The following is a 27,553-nucleotide window of genomic DNA, read 5'->3' on the forward strand; positions in this document are numbered from 1 at the left end:
ATGTAACAATAAGTGTCTGACTACATGGGAAGGATCCCTAGAAAGCGTTCTAATTCAATATTGGACCGAATTGGATTGTTAATTGTCCTTAGTAAACGTTTGGACCCCAAAAGATCTAAAAATAGGGCCCATGTTGAAACATACCATACCATAAAAGCAACACTATGCAAAAAGTTGACACTTTTTGAAGTATGCTATTTTTGGCAACTAGGCCTACTTTTGGGATCATCTTCAAATTCATTACAATAGGAAATAGATAAATACACCTCTCCTTGCCGTCTTATGCTCTATTCAGTGGTCCGGGATGGAACACCTCGCGAAAATGTAAGAAAGGCCGTCACAGCACAACATCCTTATGTTATGCCAATGGTAAGCCAGTTGGGTAAAATATTGGAACATGACAAATTATGTTCATTACATTGTAACTGTCATCTATATATCCATTCTGTTAATAGAAAATACCATTAAACCCAACTTGACTCAAAAGTTGTGATGTGATTAAACATTTAGAGTAGTGTCCTAACTCTTGAATTCGAAAGAACCATAAGGTGGCAGTATCTTGTCAGCTAAAGACTGTACTGCTCTAAATCATGTTCTTACACTTGCTATCTGTGGATGTCGCTGTTGACAAAGGACACGTCAATAACTTAAGGACCCACTTGAGGTTGATATCAGTAGTGAGAACACTTTAGGTGTCAATTAACTTTGTCCTGCATTTAATTAAAATAAACTCTAGCCATTTCTCACAATACTATAATCCAACTTTGGTTTTGACGTACGTTTCAATAGGGTATGAAAAGGTAAGAAAAATACCATTTCACCAGCACGTTCTCATCCTGCGTTTCGAGAATGGGAGCTATTGAACATCTAGAGCTGGAGTCTCATCATTTAAGAGGACTGACCTTGACTAGAGCGATGGAGATCCATTACACATTCTATACATTATTAATGACGGCGCGTCATGTTACATTCGCCGCATCGCACAGGGAGTGTGTAAAGGCGAGGGAGGTGTAGCCGAGATGTTCTGAGTCACAACACATATGCATCTCTACTGGAAGGCGTTTCAAGATCAAGCTGTCGTTCATACATAGGCCTCCAGGTAGAATATATACCTGAAATACGCCTTGCTGGAAAAATGACGTTTATTGTACATATAACCGTTTCTTAATTTCTAAAAACATTAAAATACAATGATATGTATACTTCATGTACAATGCATTAATTCGTTGCGATGGGTACGAGCACCTCTACTACAAAATAAAATGATAGCAATATAATTCATCATGGTATTTGTGGTTACAATGGAAATTGTATAGGTTTTAATGGGCTTTGTAATGCCCTCTGTTGGTCTTTATTGGTAAAATGTATGTATTAAAATTTACATTTTGAGTGGAAACCAGTTCAAATATGTAATGTAAACAGTTGCAAACCAGTAAATCTAATTGGAATGTGTCTAATAACAACAGCTTATTATGATATTTGAAGTGAAAACCATTCGATATGATGGCTTCTATTGTTTTTTGTTTTTTTTAGCAGGGATGGGATACTATCGCATTAATGTTTTCATTACACTACGGAAAAGTCCTTGACTTCTCAAAACTAGAGTGACTCTGCTGTAGTTCCACAACAGAAGCAACATATCCATGGCAAGAGGTTCTGTCAATCAGACCTATGTCGCAAGTTCATTGGATGTAGGCGTTTCTACGGCTCCTCCTCCAAACAGAGAAAGCTTTGCGGCTTTGGTGCAGTGGTGCTCGCGCGGCTCTGCCTTGATAGCTGCTGCCTTTACAAAGTTAAAATAACCATTGTTGGAACGCTACACACATTTTAAAGGGACTTGAGTCTGTTCAGCTTCCGACGCTTAAGGACAGATACTGTGCGTTTTTCTTTTGAAGCGGAGCATTTTGGGACCGTGGTTTCATACAGGGATACAGTATGATGTGCAGTTATGGCAAGAAGGGGTAAGTGTGTTGTGAGAACCCTGGAGGACTTGACGCTGGACTCGGGTTATGGTGGAGCAGCAGACTCCTTCAGGTCGTCCAGCTTGTCGCTGTGCTGTTCTGACGCGCACACATCGTACGCGCATGGAGGGAACTGTTGGCATCTAACAGACTCAATGCATAGTAGACACAACAGCCTTGACACTGTCAACACCGTTCTGGTCGAAGACGCCGAGAACCTGGAGAGCGCCGGACACTGTGCGAAACTTCCCGAGCTTGAGGATGTACCCTGGAGTCTCGGGGAGGTGGAAACCGCGCTTAGAAAGGAAGAGGAGCTCCGAGACGGAGCCTTTCCTGGCGACCTGTTGGCGAGGCTCTCCGCGCTGGTCAGTCGAGCACTGGTGAGGATCGCCAAGGAGGCACAGCGTCTGAGTTTGCGCTATGCCAAATGCACTAAATATGAGATCCAAAGTGCCATCAAGATTGTTCTATCCTGGACAATTTCCGTCAACTGTATCACTGCGTCGCTCAGCGCACTGTCAATGTATAACATGAGCACGGAGGATAAATTCAGCCGTGGGAAGTCGGAGCGCTGTGGACTGGTGTTCTCCGTGGGGAAGTTCTTCAGGTGGATGGTGGACAGCAGGGTCGCACTGCGGGTCCACGAGCACGCAGCCATTTACCTGTGTGCGTGCATGGAGAGCCTTTTCCGAGAGGTGTTCACGCGCGCCCTGCGCACAGCCCTGGTCGAGAAAGACAACGGAATCCCAAAGTTTTCGCTCGAGTCGTTGGAGCAGTCCATTAATAACGACTCGGAGATATGGGGCCTCCTGTTGCCTTATCAGCACCTCATCTGCGGGAAGAACGCCAGCGGTGAGCTCCCTAATTAAAAGGCCTTGCTCTTATCCGTCACACGGATTTGTCTTAAAGCCACTTCTTTAGTCACTATCTTTTACAAGTCCACTTTCTGATGTTTCTTCTAGCTTTTCTCTTTTATGTTGTTTACTCTCTCGCTGTAATAAGTCAGCAAACTACACCATTCCAGGGCATAATAGATCAATTTTGTATGAATGTTAACCTTCTTTGTACAATAACACATGTAGGCTCGAAATATGCCCACAATATGTTTACTCACAAAAACATACTGGGACTTCATTTTCAGTGTGCAATCAGCTGGAGTCATGTCCATCCCATGTGTAAGCTGAGAGTTTGGAGTGTATTTGGGGTAACACAAGGTTTGATTTAGCAGTCCATGTGTCAGAGTTTGGATCTTGCATCCATGCCATGAGTGGATTGTGGTGTGGTCTGACTGGACAGGTCTTTTCTCAGCAGCTGTGAGATGCGGTATCTGGCAGGAAAAATGATAGTATTCCCAGCAGTATCTTCCCAGCAAGCCAACTTTGTCATTAAAATAGTCTGGACTGCTGATAAGCTGTACACTTTTCATGTGGTATCTGTCCTTCTCTATTGTTCTGTCACCTCCTTTTTCGCTCAATCCCCCTCCGCTTTGCCCGTCTCCCCTTTCATATTTGTACCCATCACTGTCTCTGCATCTCTCTCTCTCTCTCTCTCTGCTGTCTCTCCATCCCCATTTCTTTCCCTGTCTCTTGCCAGTCCACCAAGCCATCCATTCATTCATCTATCCGTCTTCTTGACAAAGCCTGAAGACATGTCTTCCATCACAAGGATCTCCGCTTGACAGGTATTAGCGTGAGGAGTGACATTAGGTTTTACCGTGAGCAATGACACGAGCCTCTCGCAGAGCGAGACAAGAGTGAGCACAGCTCTATAGCGAGCGGGGATAGAGTCGGTTAGCGCCAGCACAGGACCCGCTGTCAGTGGGGCTATTAGCATTAACTTTGCTGAAATGAGAAGAGATGTGTTATGAAGAAGTGGCAAACAGCAGGGCACAGCTTCAGCGATGCAGGCCTCTGCTTTTAAGAGCGCAGTGAAGGCTGATGTAACACAGTGGTGCAGCCTGCAGCCGCGATAGATAAAGATGGTTTTGACAGTGAATAGAAGTAAAGAGCAAAACGCCGTGGGCTGGGTAATGTCTAAAGGGGCATGAGTGTGTGCTCAGTGTTGTGTCCTAGTTGACCAAGGCTGAACAAGATAATTTATGGTCAGCTACACTGGGAACATGTCTTTCTGTCTTGTCAGACCTTTTGCAGCCAGCTCTAGCATTGTGTGTTTGGACCACTGTGCTATTTGGTTGATTTAGCAAGGTGTGAGTTTTGGAGATGCTAATCTGTGTGGAGGCAGGTGCCCTTCGAGTGCCTCTCACTTCCCCTCTGTGTCACAGCCGCTCCCTTTAGGCGGTCCTCACTAGACCCAGGATGAATGGATCATGTTGACCAGGACTATGTGTGTGTGTTCATGGGTGTGATTCGGTGGATACAGTAGATGAGGATTCGAGAGAGTGGAGCGGAGTAAGAGGGAGGAGAAGACAGAGAGGGAAAGACAGAGAACGAGAGAGAGAGACTGAGTGAGTGAGTGAGTGAGAGAGAGAGAGAGAGACTGAGTGAGTGAGTGTGTGTGAGAGAGAGAGAGAGACTGAGTGAGTGTGTGTGTGTGTGTGTGTGTGTGTGTGTGTGTGTGTGTGTGTGTGTGTGTGTGTGTGTGTGTGTGTGTGTGTGTGAGAGTGAGAGACTGAGTGAGTGTGTGTGTGTGTGTGTGTGTGTGTGTGTGTGTGAGAGTGAGTGAGTGTGTGTGAGAGAGAGAGAGAGACTGAGTGAGTGAGTGTGTGTGAGAGAGAGAGACTGAGTGAGTGAGTGAGTGTGTGTGTGTGTGTGTGTGTGTGTGTGTGTGTGTGTGTGTGTGTGTGTGAGAGAGAGAGAAAGAGAGAGAAAGAGAGAGAGAGAGAGGAACCTGGTACAGCTCCATCCCCTTGTCCTGCCTGGTTGATCTCTTTGTGCCTCCCACACTGCATGTCACTCAAGGAGCCTGGTACTAACCGCTCAGAGCAGCACTGCACCACGTGTGTGTGTGTGTGTGTGTGTGAGTGTGTGTGTGTGTGTGTGTGAGTGTGTGTGTGTGTGTGTGTGTGTGTGTGTCTGTGTCTGTGTGTGTGTCTGTGTGTCTGTGTGTCTGTGTGTGTGTGTGTGTGTGTGTGCGCGGTGTTGAAGCAAACCTACACATTTTCTCATCGCTTTAGTTTCAGTATTATGCAAGACTCAGTCTGCAGCTGTAGTCCAGGCAAGCTAGCAAGCAGTAAAACATTAGACAACGTGTCTATTTGGCACCAGAGATCTTCATGTAATGTAATGTGATGTATATAAATGTAATTCTTACCGCGTAAGGCAAGGTAAGGCAAGGTAAGGCAAGCTAAGGCAAGCTATCCATTCACCATGGATGTTTGATTAAGGTGTGTGAATCTTTTTTTTTAATGTCATTTTTACTCATATACAGAAGAGTCAAATTAGAGCCCATAACCAAGACAGTAACTCTAAATCGTACATGGATTTTTCTATAATGTGAGGTCATTAATCAAGTTTGTGCGCAATGACATTGCCATATGTTGATTTGTAATGTGTGGGGTTATATATATGGCTATATCTCTGTGGATGTCCCTCAGGAAGGGTGAGATTATCCGCAGCGTGGAAGTATGGTGAGATTTTGAGGGTTGTAAAAAGGCCTCTCTGTCTCTGGTCAAAGGACATCAGGGTTGGTTTAAAGCGCCAGAGAAGAACACACACTGACAGGAAACTAGAAGCTGCAACAGTCGGGCTGAGGTCACCTCAGCGTGGTGGCCTTGTGAAAAATCCAAAATAAAAAGTGGGCCTTTAATGGCCTCTGCATCCTTCCTCCTCCCTCTCTGATAACGAGTTCCACAGGACTCTTAGAGCCGTCCACCTACTGACCCCGAGATGACCGCTGGTGCTCCGTCCTGGACCTCAATTACACATATAGTCAGAAACGTAACCTCTTCAGTCTCTGTCTGATACAGCTGCCAGAGGCAGGCGTCACGAGTCCTTTCATCTGTTGCTGTGCTTCCTTCTCGGATTGAAACTCTCCAGCCCCACAGCTGGCAGTGTCAGCTAGTCTTTAGCTGCCATAGGACCTCGTCGTCGTTCACGAGAAGCTTCGATTTAAGACCCTTTTAAGTGCAGTGGAATGTTTCCTCAAAGGGTCTGCCATGAGCGGGTTTGCTGATAACAATCGCAGAAACCAGTATGAATTCATTGCAGGAATGAAGCTAGCGAGGGTGGTGATGTCAGACATGGGAAAATCCAACACAATAGACGTACCCTTTAAGAGAACTTCCTGTCTTACTTTACAGTCTGTCATGGTGTGTATGTGACATGCACACATGTGCACTGGAGGATGAGTGGATCGTTTGGTAAAAGGAATTTACAAGCTCCAACTGAACAAGCACCAGTGAGTCACATGTTTTGCTCAACCAGTTTTGATCTGACCAGCAGCCTCAGGTGACCAATGGCTGACTGACTGGCTGCATTAGTAATTGTCTGGCTTTATCACATGAGGCATTGTTATTCATTTGGATCTTCCAGTTTCACCGTGTAAGGTACACTTCCTTCCCACCGCGTACGAACACCATAGTTCCACAAGTTTGAGGGTGGCGCTTGGCATTGCTGCGTATGGTCAGACTTGTTTTGAAGAAGCATGTGATTTGAACGAAAGTTGGTGGCAGACAGTTGGCAGAATGTTTGTAATTTCTAGAAACAGAACCGACTACATATGGCGGCCATCTTAGGCCTTTGCTCTAACCATGGACAATCATTTGATTGTGAAATTTGATTCAAACTATGTGCAGGTATGTCTTGTGGGTATGACTCTGCTCTTCAAATGAAATGACACGTAATAAGTCTCGTCATCCGTGTGTGTGTGTGTGTGTGTGTGTGTGTGTGTTTGTGTGTGTGTGTGTGATGGGACTGCTGTATGCAAGGGAGAGATTTGGAGCTTTACCAACACAGATGGCTCTCTCAGCATGTCTGATTTGCCAGGTCATGAGCACAGGGTACTGCCTCCAGACTCAGAGCAGCACTTAACACTCCTCTGATGTCTTCCTCTTTAGTCCGCTCACACACACTTAACACTCCTCTTTAGTCCGCTCACACACACTTAACACTCCGCTTATGTCTTCCTCTTTAGTCCGCTCACACACACTTAACACTCCTCTTTAGTCCGCTCACACACACTTAACACTCCTCTTTAGTCCGCTCACACACACTTAACACTCCGCTTATGTCTTCATCTCACACACACTTAACACTCCTCTTTAGTCCGCTCACACACACTTAACACTCCTCTTTAGTCCGCTCACACACACTTAACACTCCTCTTTAGTCCGCTCACACACACTGGCATGTGTGTGTGTGAAGTGAACACGGATATACACACACATTCATCTACGCAGCTTCTCACAGCCCACCCACTGATGAACACAAACAGACACACACACACATCCAAACACACACACACACACACACACACACACACACACACACACAGTACAGAGTAAGAGATAGAAAAGAGAGAGAGAGAGAGAGAGAGAGAGAGAGAGAGAGAGAGTGGAGAATCATGTCATCATGTTTACATTTTGAACCCATAAGCAGATTCAAACAGATGATAATCTCTAATCTGGTCCAGCATCAACAGCAGTGCGCTAGCCTTCCACAGGTTAGCCTCTTGCACTGCGCATCAGATTAACCATAACTTCCACCACCGCAAACCCACAGCAATCACAACCAGCACCATATACAGGAAGCTCCGGAACTATGGCTGTTGTTGTTTTCCAGTCCACAGAATTGGTGGCGTGGTAGTGAGGGCAGACTGGGGGCTGGGTGAAGGTAGATGTGACAGGCTGGCTGGTGCAGTGTGGGAGCTGCCTGTGGGCTGCTGTGGGGCCTGGATGTTTCCACTGGAATCCCCCATTCCTTCACTCTGCTAATCCCTTACACGCGTCTCCACAAACAGTGGCAGCTGCATGGTGACCTTTATGCTCTTTTAACCTGTAATCTCAAAGCTTACATTTGAAGGTTATGTACAACATCCAATGTAATTGTATTGTGTGCGTCTGACTTGTGCTTGTGTGCTTGTGTGCTTATCTGCTTTTGTGTGTTTTGTGTGGCAGTTTGTTATTTTGTGTGTCTGTTAATAAGTGAACATTTTTTTTACAAGTGTGCTTGTGGTTGCCATGGATGTGTGAGGGTTTTTTTCTTGACAAACACCTGTTTGGAATGCAGTGTGTACTCTGGATGTGTAAATACCTCCAGAAATAAACCCTGCCATCCTGGCAGAATCAGCCCCATGTTGATGTCGCCGTGTGGGAGGGAGTCGTGTGAGTTTTTGCCTTTGACAGCCCCGCAGCTGTAGGCCTGTTTCATTGTTTGTTTGCCCCTGTTGCTGAGAGCAAGCAAGGACAAGGGCAGAATGACTGACAGGATGGAGAAACTGAACGGAAATATCTCTCCGTGTCCATGTATGTGTGTATTGGTAGCCAGCGAGTATAATGTTGTGCAGCGAGTAAACCTCACTTACCGACACATTAAGAGATGTGCTAACGACAGGCGTTAGCACCCATGGGTTTTAGCCTCCTTGCTAGCACGCCCGCCTGCCTGCACAGTGCGGGACTCTGCTGGTCCACATCATGCAGGTTCCACATGCGATAACTGGCATCTGGATAGGGCTTAACCAGTCAGGAAATAAGTCACATCGTGTAGGCTACACAGTGCTGCAAATCAATGCTAAGAGGTCAATCTGACTTCATCTTAACAAAATAAGCATTCTTTGCTCCAGAGTGACCAAACTCTGTTTCATCAACATGAGCCCCATTGACTTGTGCACTTTTGACTTCTAAAACAACGGAAAAAGGGGCACTGCCCTTGAGGCAGATTGACAGCCATAACTGGGCTGGAACAAATGAAACGAATCCCTTGTTTAAAAGTCCACATTTCAGAACATGTTGGCTTGAACTCAGAAGTCACTCGAAGCTCCAGAGACTTCTGTTTTTTTGGACTAGCAGAGTCTCCATTTAATTACTCCAGTTTACACGACAGAAATATTTCCAGCCTGGCACACCAGCATGAGCGTCAGACAAATCTGCAGCAAGGATTTCAGGCTCACTGGGTTTGTTTTGCACCAGGAAAACCTTGGTTTGTATTTAGAACATCACGTGTACAGTATTTGTCGCCCACTGGTTAAAATGACCACCAGGCTGACAGATACTAGCTAGCCACAAGAGCATCTCTGAGTTGTCATGTGCGTGCTGATAAATGCATGTGGAGAGTCCCCTACACACCCACTCAGCTCAGGCAGCTGTAGGCAGTGTGCTGTAAGCCCCAGTAGAGGAACATGTGTTGTGGCATGTACGTGTGTGTTGTAGTGTGTGTGTGTGTGTGTGTGTGTGTGTGTGTGTGTGTGTTGTAGTGTGTGTGTGTGTGTGTGTGTGTGTGTGGTTGTGTGTGTGTGTGTGAATGAATGTGTGTGTGTGTGTGTGTGTGTGTGTGTGTGTGTGTGTGTGTGTTGTAGTGTGTGTGTGTGTGTGTGTGTGTGTGTGTGTGGTTGTGTGTGTGTGTGTGTGAATGAATGTGTGTGTGTGTGTGTGTGTGTGTGTGTGTGTGTGTGTGTGTGTGTGTGTGTGTGTGTGTGTGTGTGTGTGTGTGTGTGTGTGTGTGTGTGGTTGTGTGTGTGTGTATTGGAGGATGAGTGGGTGAAGCCTTAGACTCTGCCTCCTCCCTACTCTCTGTTGGAGCTGTAGCAGCACTGCCGGTTCAGACTGTAGAGGCCCCTGCCAGGCAAAAAACCTTTCCACGGCTGAAAGAAGATCGTAGAGAACCTAAAACACAAATACATTCTCCAGATCGCTCGCTGGGTTTCTCTCTTTCATACACGCACAAATGTTAGTGTTTGAAACATATTCCCTGTACAACATAGCTAAAAATAATACAAATTGTTATATGTTATATAATTGTTCATATACCGTACAGAACCCCTTTTACAGCAAGTATGGAAAGGTATCAGAAATAGAGGGCATAATTCAGGGGTCTTGTTAGATTGATTGCTGGAGTTTTGTGTAGAGCTGCTCTTGGCATCTGGCGCACATTACTTCAAGGTGTGTGTCGGTCTTTTTTTCAGACCCCATGACATTTTTATTGCAAACACATGAGCACACACACACACACACACACACACACAGACACACACACTCACACTCTCTTTCGCCTTTTATGGGCCTCATTTCTCTCCAGTTGGGATGGAGAGAATGAAAGCGTGAGTGAGAGAGAAGAAAGCAAGGGACTGAGAGAGAATGAAAGCGTGAGTGAGAGAGAAGAAAGCAAGGGACTGAGGAATAGACGGGCCAAGGTCTACGGGAGATGAATGGAGAGTGAAGGTGATACAATACCACGTGACATTGTCGTCAAGTACAATGACACAGATCCACTCTTCCTCTCTACTGGAGTGTGTGTGTGTGTAAGGGTTAGGTGACTGAAATCCAGCAATCACATTCAGATATTTTTTTGTGTGATGTGTTGCGTTGTGTTTTGGATCTTTCCCCTGCCTGGTTTTTCACACGCATATAACATGTCTGTCTATTAACTGAGGAGTGCTCTGTTTCGAAGCCAGTTTCCTGGGCTGTCCCACACAGTGGTTTGGCTTTCTGTTACAAGTTTGAAATCATGGATTCGGTACAACGGTGTCAGAGTGACTGATGACGTTGGTTTTCCTGGAGTTCAGGCTCGGTTGGCGTACTTGTCCGACTAACAGGCCCCATATGACTCATATTATTACTGTGTCATTAGTTCCTGATTCTCTCAGAGCCCTCAGCAACTCTCTCAGTTCCACTTTACACTCCAGACAACAGCAGGCTGTTGTTGCAGCAGGGAAACGTCTCATACTCTCCCCATCAAATTAGCGACCATAAAAGAGAAGATTCCCCACCTCCCCTCAGGGCACCAGAGCTGATGAAACCTGTGATGCAAACTTCTTAATTTCCAAGAAAGATGCACCTCTAACGGCCCCGCTCTGTTGGTTTGCCTGCTCTCTCTCTGGAGGGGGACAAGGGAGAATACGACGCACTGCCTAAAGGAACGTTCTAGAAGCGTAATTAAAGCAGCCATGATCTCCCCGAGTCCCTCAGAGGGGAGCAACCACTGTGTGTTGAGTCTGTGATTAAAATGATGGATGACAAAACAAGAAGATGAGATATGTGTGTCAACAGGAAATTAACAGTATGAATTAATGGGCAATTAAAAGAGAGATGCTAGTGAAATTAGCACAGCACAGAACAAGGCGCCCAAGGGAGTCTTCTTTTGAGAGGGATAAAAGGACAGCCGGCTCTGACAACCTGCCACATGAAGCTGACACTGCATGTTGCGTATCGCATACAGGTCTGTCACCATTTGTCCCGAGACACGCCTCTGAATCAACGGAGCTAATGTGAAGAGAGCACACAGAGCGACGTCAGAGCTACCTTTTGTGCGGCAGCATTTTGGTTTGCGTTCATTCTGAAAGAAAAAAACAACCAGAAAAGTGTGATGTAATATAATGTAATATACCGCAGTCAAATTGTTGAAGCCCTCCCATGTTGGGCCTGTTCAGTTGATGTCAGCTCTTCTGTGAGGTAGTGAGAGGTGTTATGATCAGGGAACCTGGAGCTCTATTGACTAGTTAGCTGTGCTAAGCAGGGACCTTTTACCTTCTTCTCTGTCCTGGTGTATTTTGAGGTGGTGTCTCTACACCTGTACTGATCTGTTAAATCCCACTGATGGTCCTTTTACCAGGTGGTTTCCCTGGAGCAGTTTTATGCAATTTAGTTTTAGTTCCGTAGAAATGTCCATAGAGAGTGGTATCCACCACGTAAATCAAAGGCAGGATTCGCATCGCTCTCTGGACTTAACACTGGCAAATAAGGGGATAGGGGACATCAGGCCCTAGGACACGATGCACAAGGCCACATGAGCCATGCCACGCACAGAGAGCATCACACAGTCTGAGTCACCACTGAAAGGACAGGTGTGCTATTCATGACCAAACGTTGGCAACGTCAATTGGGCTTCGATTGCCTCTGGAAGTCGCCATTCTCTTCCTACCGTGTGAAACTCTTATCTTAACTGTGGGAGAGTGAACAATGTTTCGAGGACAGATTTGATCTGTGTTTGTGTGTGTGTGTAGGTGTGGTGTTAAAAGACACTCTTATGCATGGCCAGTTGAATCAGCACACCATAACAGGCTCTCCTCATTCAAAAGTCTTCTTCCAGTGTCCTCCCTGTGACTGGTGGAGTTGTGAGCAACTACTCCCTGTTGCTTTGTCACAACAAACCCTCCTTCAGTTGCCCCCTGTTAACCTGAGTGATACCGCCAGCAAAGGACGGTGAGCAGTCGGTGGCTGCCCACACAGGCAATTTCCTCTATTTTCTCTATCTGTGACAGACAGCGAGTCATCCATGGGTGAGTGATGGCTGCTGGGAGACCCTAACATGACAGGGGCCAGCGCTGGGGAAGCGAGGGCAGGTGAGCTGGTCGCTGGAGCCATCACAGAGGAAGAAGAGCGCTGTGACAGGGACAGGGGCTGTGACAGGGACACCGCTCCAAGCAGCCTTTGTTGCCAGCACCGCCATGTCAATCATTAAACAAAGATTCCAAATGCCACTGTGATAACCTTTCAAACCGTCCCACTCAGCACAAAGTAAATGTAAGTTCCTCTGCAATTATTGAAGGGTAGGTTAAATATCTCCCAGATGCTCTTTGGCTGTGATTCATACACCTGTGTGGAAAATTGCTCCCCTACTCACTGTTCACAAAGTAAGGCTTAATGGCTTAATGTCTTCAGCTAGTGCAGGTACTATCAAAGAAAAATAACAATCCATGCGATGACAGGGACACTCCAGTAGTTTGGTAGCAGTCACCAGACATAAAGGCAGTAAAAAAGGAGTAAAAAAAGGTTTATAGATGTTTATCAGTGAAATAAAGGCAGGAGTGAAAAAAAGGTTTATAGATTAGTTTATCAGTGAAAGGTTTCACTCTTTGTACAGATAAATGCCACCCACTCCCACATTCCACTTTCTTCCAAGGGAGGGCAAACCGCCTACTCTCTACCTGATCTGCTACAGTTTCTCACGCTTTATTAATGCTCTGTTCATGGCCTGATTTGCAGGGATTAGGTTGGCCTGTCTTCCAGTGACGTGCTTGTTCAAGTAGATGTGCCAATGATTGATGGATAATCCTCAGTTTTAGTTTCGCAAGTTTAGTTTCGCAAGTTTCCCTGGATTTTTTTGCTTTTCTGCAAAGATGTCTGGATGAGATGAGAAGAAGTTGGAGGAGGAAGTTCCTCATTCAGAAAGGGGGAAAAACACAGTTCTCATGTGAGTGGGCCGTCTTGAGTGACAGGACAATCATATCAGGGACATGGCGAAATGAAATGTGTTCAATGGCTGTTTCCACACGACATCAACCGTCTTGGGAAAAGACACACCTGGTTCCTGACAGTAGTGAGTCATGCTGCTGGTATAGAAGAACAGGTTTCTGTTCTTACCCAATGAGAACTTTGACAACCAGTGAACCGTAACAACCATTGGTGGCTGAAATCACATTAAGAAGAATAGACATAAGGAATGGGATCCTGGTATTGCCTCAAGTCATATTCACATCTATGAGCATCCTGCTAGATAAACACAAGCTGGCCCTCACACTCGAACATGATCGTCCTGCTGACTTATATGGACCGTGTCCACATCCACCCCAGATCACCTACATGATCACCGACATTTATGGGTCTGCAGGATCTCAAGAAATGAGTCCACGCCTTGCAACAGACAAGTTCTTCTGAACCATCTGCCCTTCCATTGAGACACACCAGGCCTCTTGCAGCAAGCCACTACGCTCCTATTTCAAGCCCAGCCTGTACGACTCCTCCACTGTGTGTGTGACGTGCCGTGTGACGCACCATGCTCCATCTTGCTGGGCCCGGAGCCTGTTGAGGCCATATGTGCGTCCCGCAGGGCGAGCAGCAGGCCATGCCTCACTGAGCGGAGAAGAGCGCCCCGCCAGCGGTTAGGCATGCTTCATGCAGCCGCTGCGCCAGATGCCGAATGACCCCCTCAGTCACGCCAGGGCCGCCGCACGCTGGCATCCAACGCACACCATGGCCAGGAGTGACTGGCAAACGGCATGACAGAGAGAGAAAAAAACATGTCTGCCCAATTGCGTGTGTGATTTAGTGGGAATTGTGTACTACAGGAAGGATGTTCACCATGAGGGGTGTTGGAGAAGGGTGAAGGGTGGCACTGAAACAAACAGGACCCTCGGTGCAGGAGACGCTTATGCTCATCCAAAGCATACTGTGCACTCTGCTCTGTGCTGGTCACCATCAATGGAAAAGGAGATGTGGCCAAAATACTCTGGCATTCAGCGATTCAAAAATCACAGGACATAAGATCATAAATCACATGAAATAAGAGCATAAATCACATGACATAAGATCATAAATCACATGACATAAGAGCATAAACTGGGTAATGGCAGGATAAGAAAAGACGTCATTTAAGACATCATCAGCAGTGTCGGGGCATGTATTGTTGTGTGCCGCCGACTAGAGCATGCCCATGCCCGTCCGTCCGCCTGGCTCGGGGACAAGTCCGCCTACCTCCAGCCATCTGCCCTCCGTGGCCTCCCCCGAGGCCCTCCTGCCCTGCTTCTTAATTTCCACACGGCCTGCCAGAGAACCCCACATGTACCCCGGCCAGAAATCTGTTACACAGGTGGGCCTGGCCAGGCTGGTCTGGGCCGGCCGACGCTCAATTATACAGGAGAAGTGGCAGGTGGGAAGGAGGCAGAGAGAGAGAGAGAGAGAGAGAGAGAGAGAGAGAGGTGGGAGGAGAGAGAGAGAGAGAGGGAGAGAGAGAGGTGGGAGGAGAGAGAGAGAGGTCGGAGGAGAGAGAGAAGGAAGGTGAGAAGGAGAAACAGAGGGGTGCCTTACTGTACACTACACTACACCATATGGCATGAGCAGTCAGCCAATGAGTTTTTTTCAGGCCACACACATGGATTCAGAGAACTACACTATGCTAATGTGCAGCATTGTTGTTTCTTTTATGTACCGTAGGCTATATTCGTAGAGGATTAAACCTCTCCTTGTAGCATAAATACATAAATGCTGAGTACATCCAACAATGATTTTCAAGGTGAAACTGCGGTGCTAAGGTCACATTGGAGTATATTAGAGGATCACTCAGACTCTGGGATGCAGATGGGGTGCCGTGATGTTTACCTTCGGAAGCAGCCTTCATGCTGTTTCCTTTGCCAAAGTCGTTATCTCCCAGGCTCACATGTGCCTCCCCACAAGCTGAAACTCAGATCACCCTGGCATTATGTAAAGACATGCATTGGAGAATTCATTCACAAAACACTCATGTGGATGACATTTTAATCCAGTGCGATGAAGGGGTTTCACACAGTCTATTTACACAAGCAGCATTCTGCATAATTACGTCTAATCCGTCTGTATGTGTTTGGGAAGGTTTGTTTATGTGATTGTGTGTTTGCGCGTGTGCATGTGTATTATCCTTATCAGCTCTTTCTATGATAAGACCTGCAGGCTTAAACCAAGTTCAGTGAGGTAATCCCATCGGAAAAGGCCCATTCTGTAAACAGCAACCGAAAGTATTGTTTACTGTTCGCTTAAACAGCATTTTTTTTTAACCCCTCAGCACGATCGCTTCCGTTTCCATGTGAGATGGAGTCATTTTAAAATCAATCAGATGCATGAAGTCACCGCTTGCCGCACACAAGGTCAGAGGTGTTGGGGCATTAAGCAGTTATTTGCCCTGCGGTTGTGGCCCCTGTGCTCCCAAAATAAACTGCTCGCTGCCCGCTTCCGCCTCGGCGGGGTCCACTGGCCGAGTGTTTAGGTTTCAGGACGCTGCCGCTCAATAACTCACTCACTTACTTTCGGTTGTCAGGCTTTGCAAGACAGGCCTTTAAGGCAGATTAAGAGCAAAAATGCTCTGCTGTTCAATGTAAAGCAGCTATTTATAGTTCTGGATAGTAATGGCTGCTTCTGCATATGTAAAGATGATAGAATTAGATGGGACTTTAATGTGATGATTCGTGATAGACTCATTGGTTACTCATAACTTGAGTTCAATGCACGTACACACACACACACACACACACACACACACACACACACACACACACACACACACACACACACAGATGATGAAATGTTCACTGGCTGTAAACCAAAATATCTCTCACAAGATCTTGTGTAAATAAATCTGAATTAAGCACTGGGTGTGAACATGGGTGTGTGTGTGTATGTGTGTGCATGTGTGGTTTATAAGTGCCTAGGTTCAGCCTGGTCTGTGTATTTATAGACAGAGCTGGCAATGTGCTCGATAGGCTCATTTGCCATCGTTTGCTAATTTAGTTATTCATTGCCACCAGCGGAGCTTGAAAAAAGCTTAAGCTCTATTTAATCAGCATTAAGAAATCATTATGAAACTTTTCATTTAATCGCTTTTAATGGCTTGAGTCATTTGGCATTTTCCCATGGAAGTAAGACTCTTCGTGGTCCACACAGGAGAAGATAAATCACGAAGAAATAGAAGAAAAATAAGTTAGCTATAGAGTACTTACACTTTTATGTAGGACTGCAGGTTTGGGCATTAGGTGCATCTAATGATTTAGCATCCTGTTTGGAAGGTTAATTGGATAGCGTCTTATGTTGATAATGTTTATGTCATTATTGTCATTAGGGTGTTTGCAATGCTGCATTGGCTTAATATAGCTGACCAAAACCAGTGGCATTAGTGCCATAGAATCCTTTGATTTGACAGGAAACATGGCATGGAACATTCTAGTGGTTTCAAAAACACCACATTACTGGAATTTGGCCCTCACACCCAACTGGATGATGTCAGCATTGAAGCACCAACGTAAACAACGTTTCTTCCCTGAAGGCTCTACCAGTCAGACCTGACTTCCTTCCCCCCTCCCCCAGTCACCCACTAAAACGAAAAAATACAAAACTTTTCAAAGAGCTGAGGCGGTGACTTAGGCTTGTGTTGGCATTGGAGCTGGGAATGTTGATGTGATTATTAAGCTCCTGTAAGCAGTGACTGGAGAGGACCGGGCCCTGGTCACCATGGGCAGGATCTCACTCGTCCCTGTGAGCTTGTTAGACCCCGGTGTGTCCCGAGTGCTTGGCCCCAGGAGGCTCGTCTGCAGCCTGTAATTCTGCGGCCTCAAGACTCCATTAGAGCACATCTCTGGGGTTTTTGGGGCGACCCCAACGATGATGATGTCATGACGGCCTCTGGCTCGCAGCCCGAAAGCCGCGGTTTTTGGTCAAAGGGGGGCCTGAGCACCGCTGGAGTTATTGAAATACAACACGCCGCTGTCCGACAGCCCTCACCAAAGCCACATGATCTCATCTGTGTGAGGAGGCCGACTCGCTCGCGCGCGCTCTCCCGCTCCTGCTCCCGCTCCTGCTCCCGCTCCCGCTCCCGCTCCCGCTCCCGCTCCCGCTCCCGCTCCCGCTCCCGCTCCTGCTCCCGCTCGGCTGAGGTTTGGGCCGCATGACACACGCTGCAGCTGCGTGCTGTTACACAGTCCCTGCGGCCGGGAAACGTTTCAATACACCGCTCACTCCTGAACTCTGAAAGGCGGGATTGTATACTCAAGGCAGTGGAGCTAGTGTGCCAGACAAGCTTTTTGGTTAAAACATCACTTAAAACAGCCATAAACTTACATTGCTGGTGTCAGCCGTGGGGTGAGTTGTTGATCTGCCAATGTTAGTGACACCGTCAGCATACTGCATCTGTGCTATACAAAGAACCCACACTATCTATACTATCCATGAATATAAACAGTGACATTGTGAACTATGGAGTTCATTTAAGAAATAGGGGAATAGAGGGAGTAGTGAGAGAGAGACAAAGTGCAGATAATTAAATAAAGCATGGTGTCAATGTTAGGCTGGCTGTAGAACCTCAAGAGTCCCCGGGTGTCCTAGCTCACTTCACACTCTGTGATGGGGAGGCTGGGGGGGGGTGTTGTTGGCAGCTCAGTGTGTGATGGGATTGCTGGGATATGTATTTGTTTGGGTTTGTTTGTGAAAGCCCCAGGCCCCGGATGTAATTCCGTCCCACATCCATAATAAGGCTTTTGTTTTGGGGCTGAGAAATAACCCTCCACACAAATCTGCACACCTCTATTACGCCGATTTCATCACGCTCGGGCGGCCTGAACGAGAGGGAGCAGCACTGTGTTCACCTCCCAAGTCTCGCAGCCTCAGAAGCACACCTGCAAAAATAGCGAGGCAATCTTGGGGCTCTGAAAGGTGATAGAGGAGATTGATTGTGGCTGACTGTTCGTTGACGCCGGTCAAGCTGCTCGCAAGGCTGCTGCTGCCAGCTGCTGCCGCCACCAAGGTTGATGATGGGCATCGCTGGGACCCAGATCGATGGGCCCATGTGAGTTGTCGTTTCTCGGCCGCAATGGGGTAAACAGCAGGGCACAGCAGTGGGCCAACGGGCATCCAGAGAGTGGCACAGCCAGGACTGCCCGTCATTATACCAGCGCCTGGTACATGTCAGTCCGATCTCTAGAGGCGCAAACAGCCTTTAGCAGTCAGTATTTTAAAGGAGAGGAATCAAAAGCCATTACTGCTTGGCCAGGTTGGCAGTCACCCTTGTGGCTGCTCCTTTTAGGGAGAGAAGTAGTATTGAAAAAGTGCTTTCGGCTGTATTTGCCTTTGTGTGTTAAACTCTTAGTCAGCCCCCCAATGAAGAGAAATATCCAACCCCCCCTGTTCTGTATCTGGAACCCAAGAGACGTTGGATGTGTTGAATGTGCCAACCTGAAAGACCAGTATTAGGAAGGCAGCTCTCGCCTGTGTCTCTCTTGTCTCTGTCAGAGTTCCCTAGCTCTTTTGTTAGGAAAAAATAATATGATCTTTTCGTGTAACCTGAAATGAAATTCGAGGGTGGCATGTTCTAATTTGCATTTAGATGACCCAAATCTACCTTGCCCTCGACCACTCATTCAGCTGCCCTTTGCTGCTCTTTGGAGAGCGATATGGTGTGTGTGTTGATGCATTTGTGAGATACATCTACTTCTCTGAGTCATGTGATGATGTTTTCACAGCACCCTGGTGAGTGTACTCCTACTACAGATGTGGCTGTTCTGAGATCAGCATGAACAGCTTGACGATGTGGGTTATAGATGTGACATGGCCATATCTGTGTTCCTTCCTGGAGCATCACATTAATGATGACCGCAGATCTGCTGCCCTGTAGTTTGTCATGTGTCACTTTGGAAGACTTCATGAAAGTATTCAGATTTGATGTTGAATCAAAGTACACATGTATGTAGGGTTTTATGGCATTCATAAAATAGCATGTAGAAGGTTTAACGCAATGCAAAATGTCCAAAACAAAGATGTTACTTAGAATTATGTTTGAACATTTGTGTTAAGAGATCAATGAAATGCTGGACTGAAATAGATTTATAGAAGCGTTATTTTTGCAATCCCAAGAATCCCGAAGCTGCTGATAGTAATGGCTTACAGAGCTGCCGATGTCCAGGATACTGTTTCGTACACTCAAAGCTCTTCTCTCCCAGCGGGCAGGATTAGTTTGCCTGAAGGGCACAGATGTGCCACTGAAATACTCCCACTGTTGCCCAAAAGCTGATCACATCTCTCCCCTCTGTCTCCTTCAAGTTCTCTCTTTCTAGCCAAGGTCAGCAGAGAAGTTATCACAGGGTTTACAGTTGCATCTGTAGTTATATTTTGTGTGTGTGTGTGTGTGTGTGTGTGTGTGTGTGTGTGTGTTACAGAGAAAGAGAGAGATGCAGCAGGAAGAATATATGTCTCCCTACTAGGCAATATTAGGCAGTAATGAAATGATCAGATCAAATAAAGGCAAGATAAATGATTATTCATCTTCTCTGTCTGAAACACATACTGTCTCGTCTAGTCACTGGAATGCTGCTGATTGATATGTCCTTATACAGCACTCTACACTCAGCTGTCATAGGGAGAATGGAGGTTAATGTTGTGTGTTAATGTGTGACCCTCCACCTTTCCCCTGACCCTGCTCAGGCTATAGGCCTGCACTGTCCTCAGTTACCCCTTTTCTTCCCAGGCAGTTTGAGAGTTGGTTCGGAGCCAGTGTCTAATCTCTAAACCAATCCTTTGTGTTTTGACAGCCAAAGAACTGGCTCTCGGACAGGAAAACTGGTTCCAGAGTGGCACCAAATCTGGTCTAGAACCAAGAACCACTTTTGTCAGGGGTGGGGGCCAACAAAACCAACTAAAGCTTTGTGACTGTAACATTCATGGCTTGTTAGCTAGCTGTTGGTCAGCTAACATTACCCAATCAATGATGTGAGAAATCAGTAGCTATGCTTGCTTGCTAGTCAGCCATTGTTGTTGTTGTGCTTGGCACTTGAGAAAGCGGAGAGGTACACAGCGATGTAATGACGTGGGTCAGAGGGTCGCAAGTTGAACCAACTTCAACTCCAACAGCACCAGTCCAGCACTAGCACCTCGTTTGCGTGGGTGGACAGGGGGTAAGTGAGCACTCCGTGATGGCCAGGTCATACCTCTGGGATGTTGGGTCAGTCCAGTCCGTGATGGCCAGGTCATACCTCTGGGATGTTGGGTCAGTCCAGTCCGTGATGGCCAGGTCATACCTCTGGGATGTTGGGTCAGTCCAGTCCGTGATGCCCAGGTCATACCTCTGGGATGTTGGGTCAGTCCAGTCCGTGATGGCCAGGTCATACCTCTGGGATGTTGGGTCAGTCCAGTCCGTGATGGCCAGGTCATACCTCTGGGATGTTGGGTCAGTCCAGTCCGTGATGGCCAGGTTATACCTCTGGGATGTTGGGTCAGTCCAGTCCGTGATGGCCAGGTCATACCTCTGGGATGTTGGGTCAGTCCAGTCCGTGATGGCCAGGTCATACCTCTGGGATGTTGGGTCAGTCCAGTCCGTGATGGCCAGGTCATACCTCTGGGATGTTGGGTCAGTCCAGTCCGTGATGGCCAGGTCATACCTCTGGGATGTTGGGTCAGTCCAGTCCGTGATGGCCAGGTCATACCTCTGGGATGTTGGGTCAGTCCACTCCGTGATGGCCAGGTTATACCTCTGGGATGTTGGGTCAGTCCACTCCGTGATGGCCAGGTTATACCTCTGGGATGTTGGGTCAGTCCAGTCCGTGATGGCCAGGTTATACCTCTGGGATGTTGGGTCAGTCCAGTCTGTGATGGCCAGGTCATACCTCTGGGATGTTGGGTCAGTCCAGTCCGTGATGCCCAGGTCATACCTCTGGGATGTTGGGTCAGTCCACAGTTGAATCCTGGGGTGGGAGCTGTGCCAGGCCTGAGTCTTGAGAACATGGCTAGACAGCACCTGAATCTGAGAGAAAGGTTTCTAAAGCTCCCTGTGATGTTGTGTGTGTGTGTGTGTCTGAGTGGTCAGCATCAAGGCAACACTTAACGGGCTCATTGGTGTGGTTGCAGTAGCAAGGATCTTCACATTGATAGTATTGGCAGGTGGCTGCAAACCTGATCTGAAGAGGAGATGCAGTACTTCCCCTCCAGGGCTGTAAATTATTCAAAGCTCTTGCTCTTGCTAAGGAACCAGGACAGCTGACAGCGGCGAGTGCTGTGACAGTCAGTTGCCCTCCTCCTGCCACCTCCTCCTCCCCCCTCACCCCTCTCCCCTCCACTCCTGTTCCTGGAAAACAAACACTGATGCATCTGTGACAGGGTCAGAGAGGAATGGGGAAGAAAAACGACGACCCAGCATGGTCATACTTTAGTCTCTCTCTCTCTTTATTTATTTTTTACCCTCTTCCTTTCTCTTTCTTTATTTGTGTTTTTGTCTTCTTGATGTCTCTCCATTTTCTATCTCTGGTTGATGGTTTGTCTCTCTCTCTCTCTCTCTCCCTCACACACACACACACACACACACACACAGAGGGAGAGAGAGAGAGAGAAAGTCTTCACATAAATTGTCTCCCTAGTGGAAATTTCCCTAACCCTCTCCTGCAATCCAGAATCACTATATAAACTGTGTTACTTTCTCAGTAGCTGTACGCCTGGTGTGGTATGAGATTTGGGATCATTTGCTTTGCTTGCGTTGTGCTGGACTCTGCCCACTGTAAGTGTGCCATCCTGCCCTTAGAATGTGTTATGTAAGAGTCCCAGGGTCCTAGAGGAGCAGGGTCATGGTCAGAGAGAGAGACCAGTATAATGAGCACAGACCCTGAAGGGTCCAGGAGGAGCAGAGAGAGAGACCAGTATACTGAACACAGACCCTGAAGGGTCCAGGAGGAGCAGAGAGAGAGACCAGTATACTGAACACAGACCCTGAAGGGTCCAGGAGGAGCAGGCTCAGGGTCAGAGAGACAGACCAGTAAACTGAACACAGACCCTGAAGGGTCCAGGAGGAGCAGGCTCAGGGTCAGAGAGACAGACCAGTAAACTGAACACAGACCCTGAAGGGTCCAGGAGGAGCAGGTTCAGGGTCAGAGAGAGAGACTAGTATACTGAGCACAGACCCTGAAGGGTCCAGGAGGAGCAGAGAGAGAGACCAGTAAACTGAACACAGACCCTGAAGGGTCCAGGAGGAGCAGGCTCAGGGTCAGAGAGAGAGACCAGTATAATGAGCACAGACCCTGAAGGGTCCAGGAGGAGCAGAGAGAGAGACCAGTATACTGAACACAGACCCTGAAGGGTCCAGGAGGAGCAGAGAGAGAGACCAGTACACTGAACACAGACCCTGAAGGGTCCAGGAGGAGCAGGTTCAGGGTCAGAGAGAGAGACCAGTATACTAAACACAGACCCTGAAGGGTCCAGGAGGAGCAGGCTCAGGGTCAGAGAGAGAGACCAGTATACTAAACACAGACCCTGAAGGGTCCAGGCTCAGGGTCAGAGAGAGAGACCAGTAAACTGAACACAGACCCTGAAGGGTCCAGGAGGAGCAGTGAGAGAGACCAGTATACTGAGCACAGACCCTGAAGGGGCTGCTGCTCTTCCTGTGTTCCCCTGGTATAATCTTCTGTAGAGAAATATTGTACAGTAGATGAGTTTTTTGCTTGAGATTTGTTTGAAACATCTTTTTTGTATTAGAGTCTGGAGACTTACCTAGAAGCTGTATCTTTATTGAAACCATGTGTGCATGGAAAGAGAGCACTAGGTGCCAAATTATCTGGGGAAACAACTCTTTACTACTGTGGTTTAATATGTAGTGTATATATATATATATATATATATATATACATACAAACACACACACACTACACAGCACAACAAGGGAAAGCAGTGTCATAATTTGAGATTGGGGATACGTGGGAATATCCAATGCTTGTATGTAACAAACAGATAAAACTAAGAAAATACTGATACACATTCGACACAACCCAGGGTAAGGAATGTACACCTGTTCCCAGCCAAACCTCACAGAATGGGAGAGAGAGAAGGAGAGGGAGAGAGAGAGAAAGAGAGAGAGAGAGAGAGAGAGAGAGAGAGAGAGTGAGAGAGAGAGTGAGAGAGAGAGGAAATTGTGCTTATGCAAACAACTCAATGAATAACGGTTTTACAGCCAGGAGGTCATCTAGACTGTGAGCGCTTTGGATTCTCATGTTTAATTAGACGTCTCGAGACGTCCTTCTCTTCTCTTCACTCCTTGCTCATGTCCTTCCCATCAGTCTCTCCTCTGCACTCGCTCGGTTTGCGTCGTGATGCACACCCCCTCTTCGTCACTCTGCTCCCAGGCGTTTGACTCACAGCCATTCTACAACACATTCATCTATTCGCTCCTCTAAAGGCAACCCGCCCCTCTCATGCACAACACACACACACTCTCAATCACACACACACACACACACACACACACACACACACACACACACACACACACACACACACACACACACACACACATATACAGCTCCAACCCCTAGGGCATCACTCCTTTGTTGATCTGACCGAGCAAATCACTGCCTCTCCTCAGCTCTTTGTCATGGGCAATCAGAGAGCACATTCAGATCTAAATGAAACCCGTATTGATCGCTCCACTGAACAAAGCTTGAGGACCGTGAAAGCATCCGTCCCCATAGCAAGGGTTTTATAGGCTTTGATTGAACAGCCAGATCACAGGGCTTTACAAATCTCATTATTGACCTCGCTCCAGCCCAGTTAAGCTGAACGTATCTGCATATACTCATATCTACATGGAGCTGCAAGAGGACCAGGAACTGTGGTGCAACTGTGTAAATATTTGTTGTGGTGCAACTGTGTAAATATTTGTTGTGGTCAACCTGAGCTGAGATCCCTTGTGACACACCTTCCCATGCTGCTGTACCCTGCCGGGATGGATTCATCTCTCCACCTCTGATTGGACGGGCCAAGTTTCCCTGATTGCGCTGATTTTAGCTAATGAAAGGTTATTGGTTACAGCTGGCTGGCAGGATGCTGTGATGATCTGTTGATTGTGGGTGGAAGGGGAGAGATGCAGGGGGCCGAAGAGCGTGTCTGTGTGTGTGTGTCCCTCTGAGGTGGTGTGCTGGTCAAATTCAGGCCTGTGTAGTCCATGCTTTGATTATGGGTCTACTGCATCCACCTGACAGTTTAAATCAAAGGAACACCTGAAAAAAACATCCCCACAAACATCCCTCTTATATATAAGTGGCAAAATATGATTCCTTTAAAGTGGACCTAGCATCCCCTGATTTCTCCTGGCTGAAATAATGAAAAGTCTGAAGGTAGTTTGTTCATAAGAGCTGTTGCCCACTGAGCGGGGACCAGGACAGAATACCAATGTGACACACATGGAAGGAATAAGTAGTAGCACAGCCATCTTGTGACCAGGACAAGGGAGGCCAAGCAGTGCATTCCACAGTCATATGGAAATAGTCCCTCTCAAACAGTACCAGGAAGAATGTGCCATTCTGGGAGAGCTGTTTGCCTGCAGGGATTTTAAGGAGTGTAGCAAGTTTAATATAGACGGGGGAGTTGGAAATAGCTTGGGTACGGCTGGGAAATCCATGCTTCACCTTTACCAAAGTCAGGAAATGTGTGACGTAACCTCAGATTGAATAGTGTGTCACAGCTAACAGTAAACGTTTGTTTCCGAAAATTAAAAGATATGGTGTCAGGATTCAAGGTCACTCATTTCCTTCGACCTGTAGTTTGCTCTGTTGCTCTGATATGACTGTACTCTTCGCACACACGAACGATGGTTGTCTTTTTCAGTTTATGTGATTTATCTGACAACTGGGTTGGATGAGTACAGTGTGACAAAAACAGCTTCCAAAACGCAATGTCTTAAGTCATCTGCATCTCTTCAAGTAAGTTAATCCCCAGACCTTGTTCTGCCTATCTTCAAATCAAGCTATTTCGGTCCATATTCTTAGTCCTTGAGAACACTGATTGACACAAACCAGTGGGAAGAAAATGGCCCTCTAGAGTGTGTATCTGTCAGTGTTAGTTTCTAGTGTGTGGTGGGTAGATGACACTAATGTTCCAGTCATACCATTTATCTGAAATGAGCACAAGTATGTCATTGACGATAAATCACTGATAATATGAGGAAGTAAACCCTAAAAAGAGAACAGTGATCCCTTGTCCTTCACATGATCACTCATGTACTTAGGCTCACAATTACCCCCCACACACACACACACACACACACACACACACACACACACACACACACACACACACACACACACACACACATGCACACACACACACACACACACACACGTGCACACACACACACACACCCCCCACAAACACCCACAAACACCCACAAATGCACTTGCACACAAGCATGCAATTCTATAGTTTAAGGACTAGAAAGGGAGTATTGAACTGTACATGTTATTAAAAGAAAACAATCTGAAAGGCCGATGGAAAAAGTGAATGGAGCCTTTTGATCCACCCTTGATTGCTTTGGGAAGAGAGAGCCTTTGGAGCTGCTGCTGGAGACATGTCTGATTTTCTTAAGGGGCGTTGGCCCACTGTTCATAAACACACTCTCCATCAAGGGCCCGAGTGTGGCTCCGCTGGCACTCACTCACTATTATGTAATCCATCTGAATGTGTCTATTGTAGACAAGGCCAAGTAGAGCCTCCCATGGCTCCAGCGAAGTGAATAACGTAAACACACTCACTTACAGAAATCATTACTCTTCCACCAGGACCAGGACCAGGCAGAAACCCCTAGATGATACAGGAGTGACTGTACAGCCATGTTGTTTAAACTTTTAAACCATTAGCATTTCTGTGTAAAAAAAAAAAAAACGGTCCAGTCACAGACTTATTTTTGAATGACTTGTTATGTTTAGATTGCTGGAGATATGACTCTCAAGTCATATTTTCTTTTTCTGCCGTCTGTATATCTATGTCATCTGAGGCAGCTGTCCAATCTAGTCATGCATTGAAAACGCACCACTGCTATAATTGGTGTCAGGCGTTACCAGGAACAACGCCTCATATTTGCATCTCACTCGTGCACTAAAATAATGTTTGCTGCTTCAGTGAACGCACTGGAAATATGCCTTTTCTCAATATATTTCTTCTAAATATAAGTTTTGACCGAATGGGATACTGAATATGACACATTTGTTGAGAATAGATAAAAGCGGAACATTTGAAAAAACAAGTGAACACTTGAAGCCTGTCATTTGGCTCTTACTGTAGGATTGTCACTCTCTCCCGTTCATAGTGATGGCAACAGCACCTCAGTGTCTGTGCTAATGTTAGCATGTAGCTGTTGACTGACAACCTTCCAGAAACCCAAGTGCTATGTTAGCATATCTTAGCACAAAACTGTGTTAGCATTACAACTACATTAGCTTGCCAACAGTGCACGGTTTTCTTCCAAACAAACACCCTCTCAGCAGGTTTATATCCACCTTAACTCAAACAGTTCAAAGCAACACACCCCTGCAGCTGTTGTACTTTCTCTCAGAAGTCACTCCCCAATTTTAAAAAGGTCAGAGCTTTTTTCAGTGACTCGTTAACGTTAGCTGATTCCCATCATTAGCCAGAATCGTTAAAGCCCTCCAGACCCTCCACCCCGAGTGGCCATGCTGCGAGCGTCCCTGTGTTTGGGTCCCTGCCACCTTTAATTGGATCTGATCATGTTAGCATCTTAGCACGCAAGCGTCCTTGAACTCCAGGGTTGCTTGGGAGTGTGTAATCACAGGCTGAGGAGGCTGATATGAGCGGGGAGCTCTTGGAGGTGACGGTGGGCCTGAAGCAAAGGCGGGGAGGAATTTGGCTGAGCACGTTAGGCACTCCCTCCCTGTAAAGTGCTCATACAAATTACCTGACTACAGAGTGCTCATTCCCTGCCCTTTTTTAAGTAGATTTTGTCGAGGCTTTTTTTTGTTTTTATTTGGAACCTTGCAAAAGTACAGCTTGAAGACAAACATCTTGTAGGTCCCAACCATTAAAACACTGATATTTTTAGACACACTTAAGTGTCAACCAGTTTGATGGTGTAACAGTATAAACCAGTTATTCGTGAACATGTTCCCCTGAATGGAACTACTGACGCATTTTCACTCTTGGTGTTAGTGTAGGTGAATGAAGTGTGTTTACATTGTAGTAGGCGTCTGTCTGTTCTCCCTTA

At 46.7% G+C, this 27,553-nt stretch overlaps 1 protein-coding gene across 2 annotated transcripts in view; it reads left to right on the forward strand.

Annotated features, from left to right (window-relative positions):
* Positions 1-1,342: 1,342 nt before the first annotated feature.
* btbd11b (BTB (POZ) domain containing 11b) overlaps positions 1,343-27,553 on the forward strand; it is a 70,209-nt gene continuing 43,998 nt past the window's right edge. For both annotated transcript variants that reach the window (XM_031564217.2, XM_031564218.2), the window contains exon 1: positions 1,343-2,813. In XM_031564217.2, the coding sequence (XP_031420077.1) occupies positions 1,949-2,813 (865 nt within the window). In that variant the 5' untranslated portion in view covers positions 1,343-1,948. The remainder of the gene's footprint in view (positions 2,814-27,553) is intronic.

This window comes from Clupea harengus, chromosome 3, assembly GCF_900700415.2.
Source record: "Clupea harengus chromosome 3, Ch_v2.0.2, whole genome shotgun sequence".
Taxonomy (NCBI): domain Eukaryota; kingdom Metazoa; phylum Chordata; class Actinopteri; order Clupeiformes; family Clupeidae; genus Clupea; species Clupea harengus.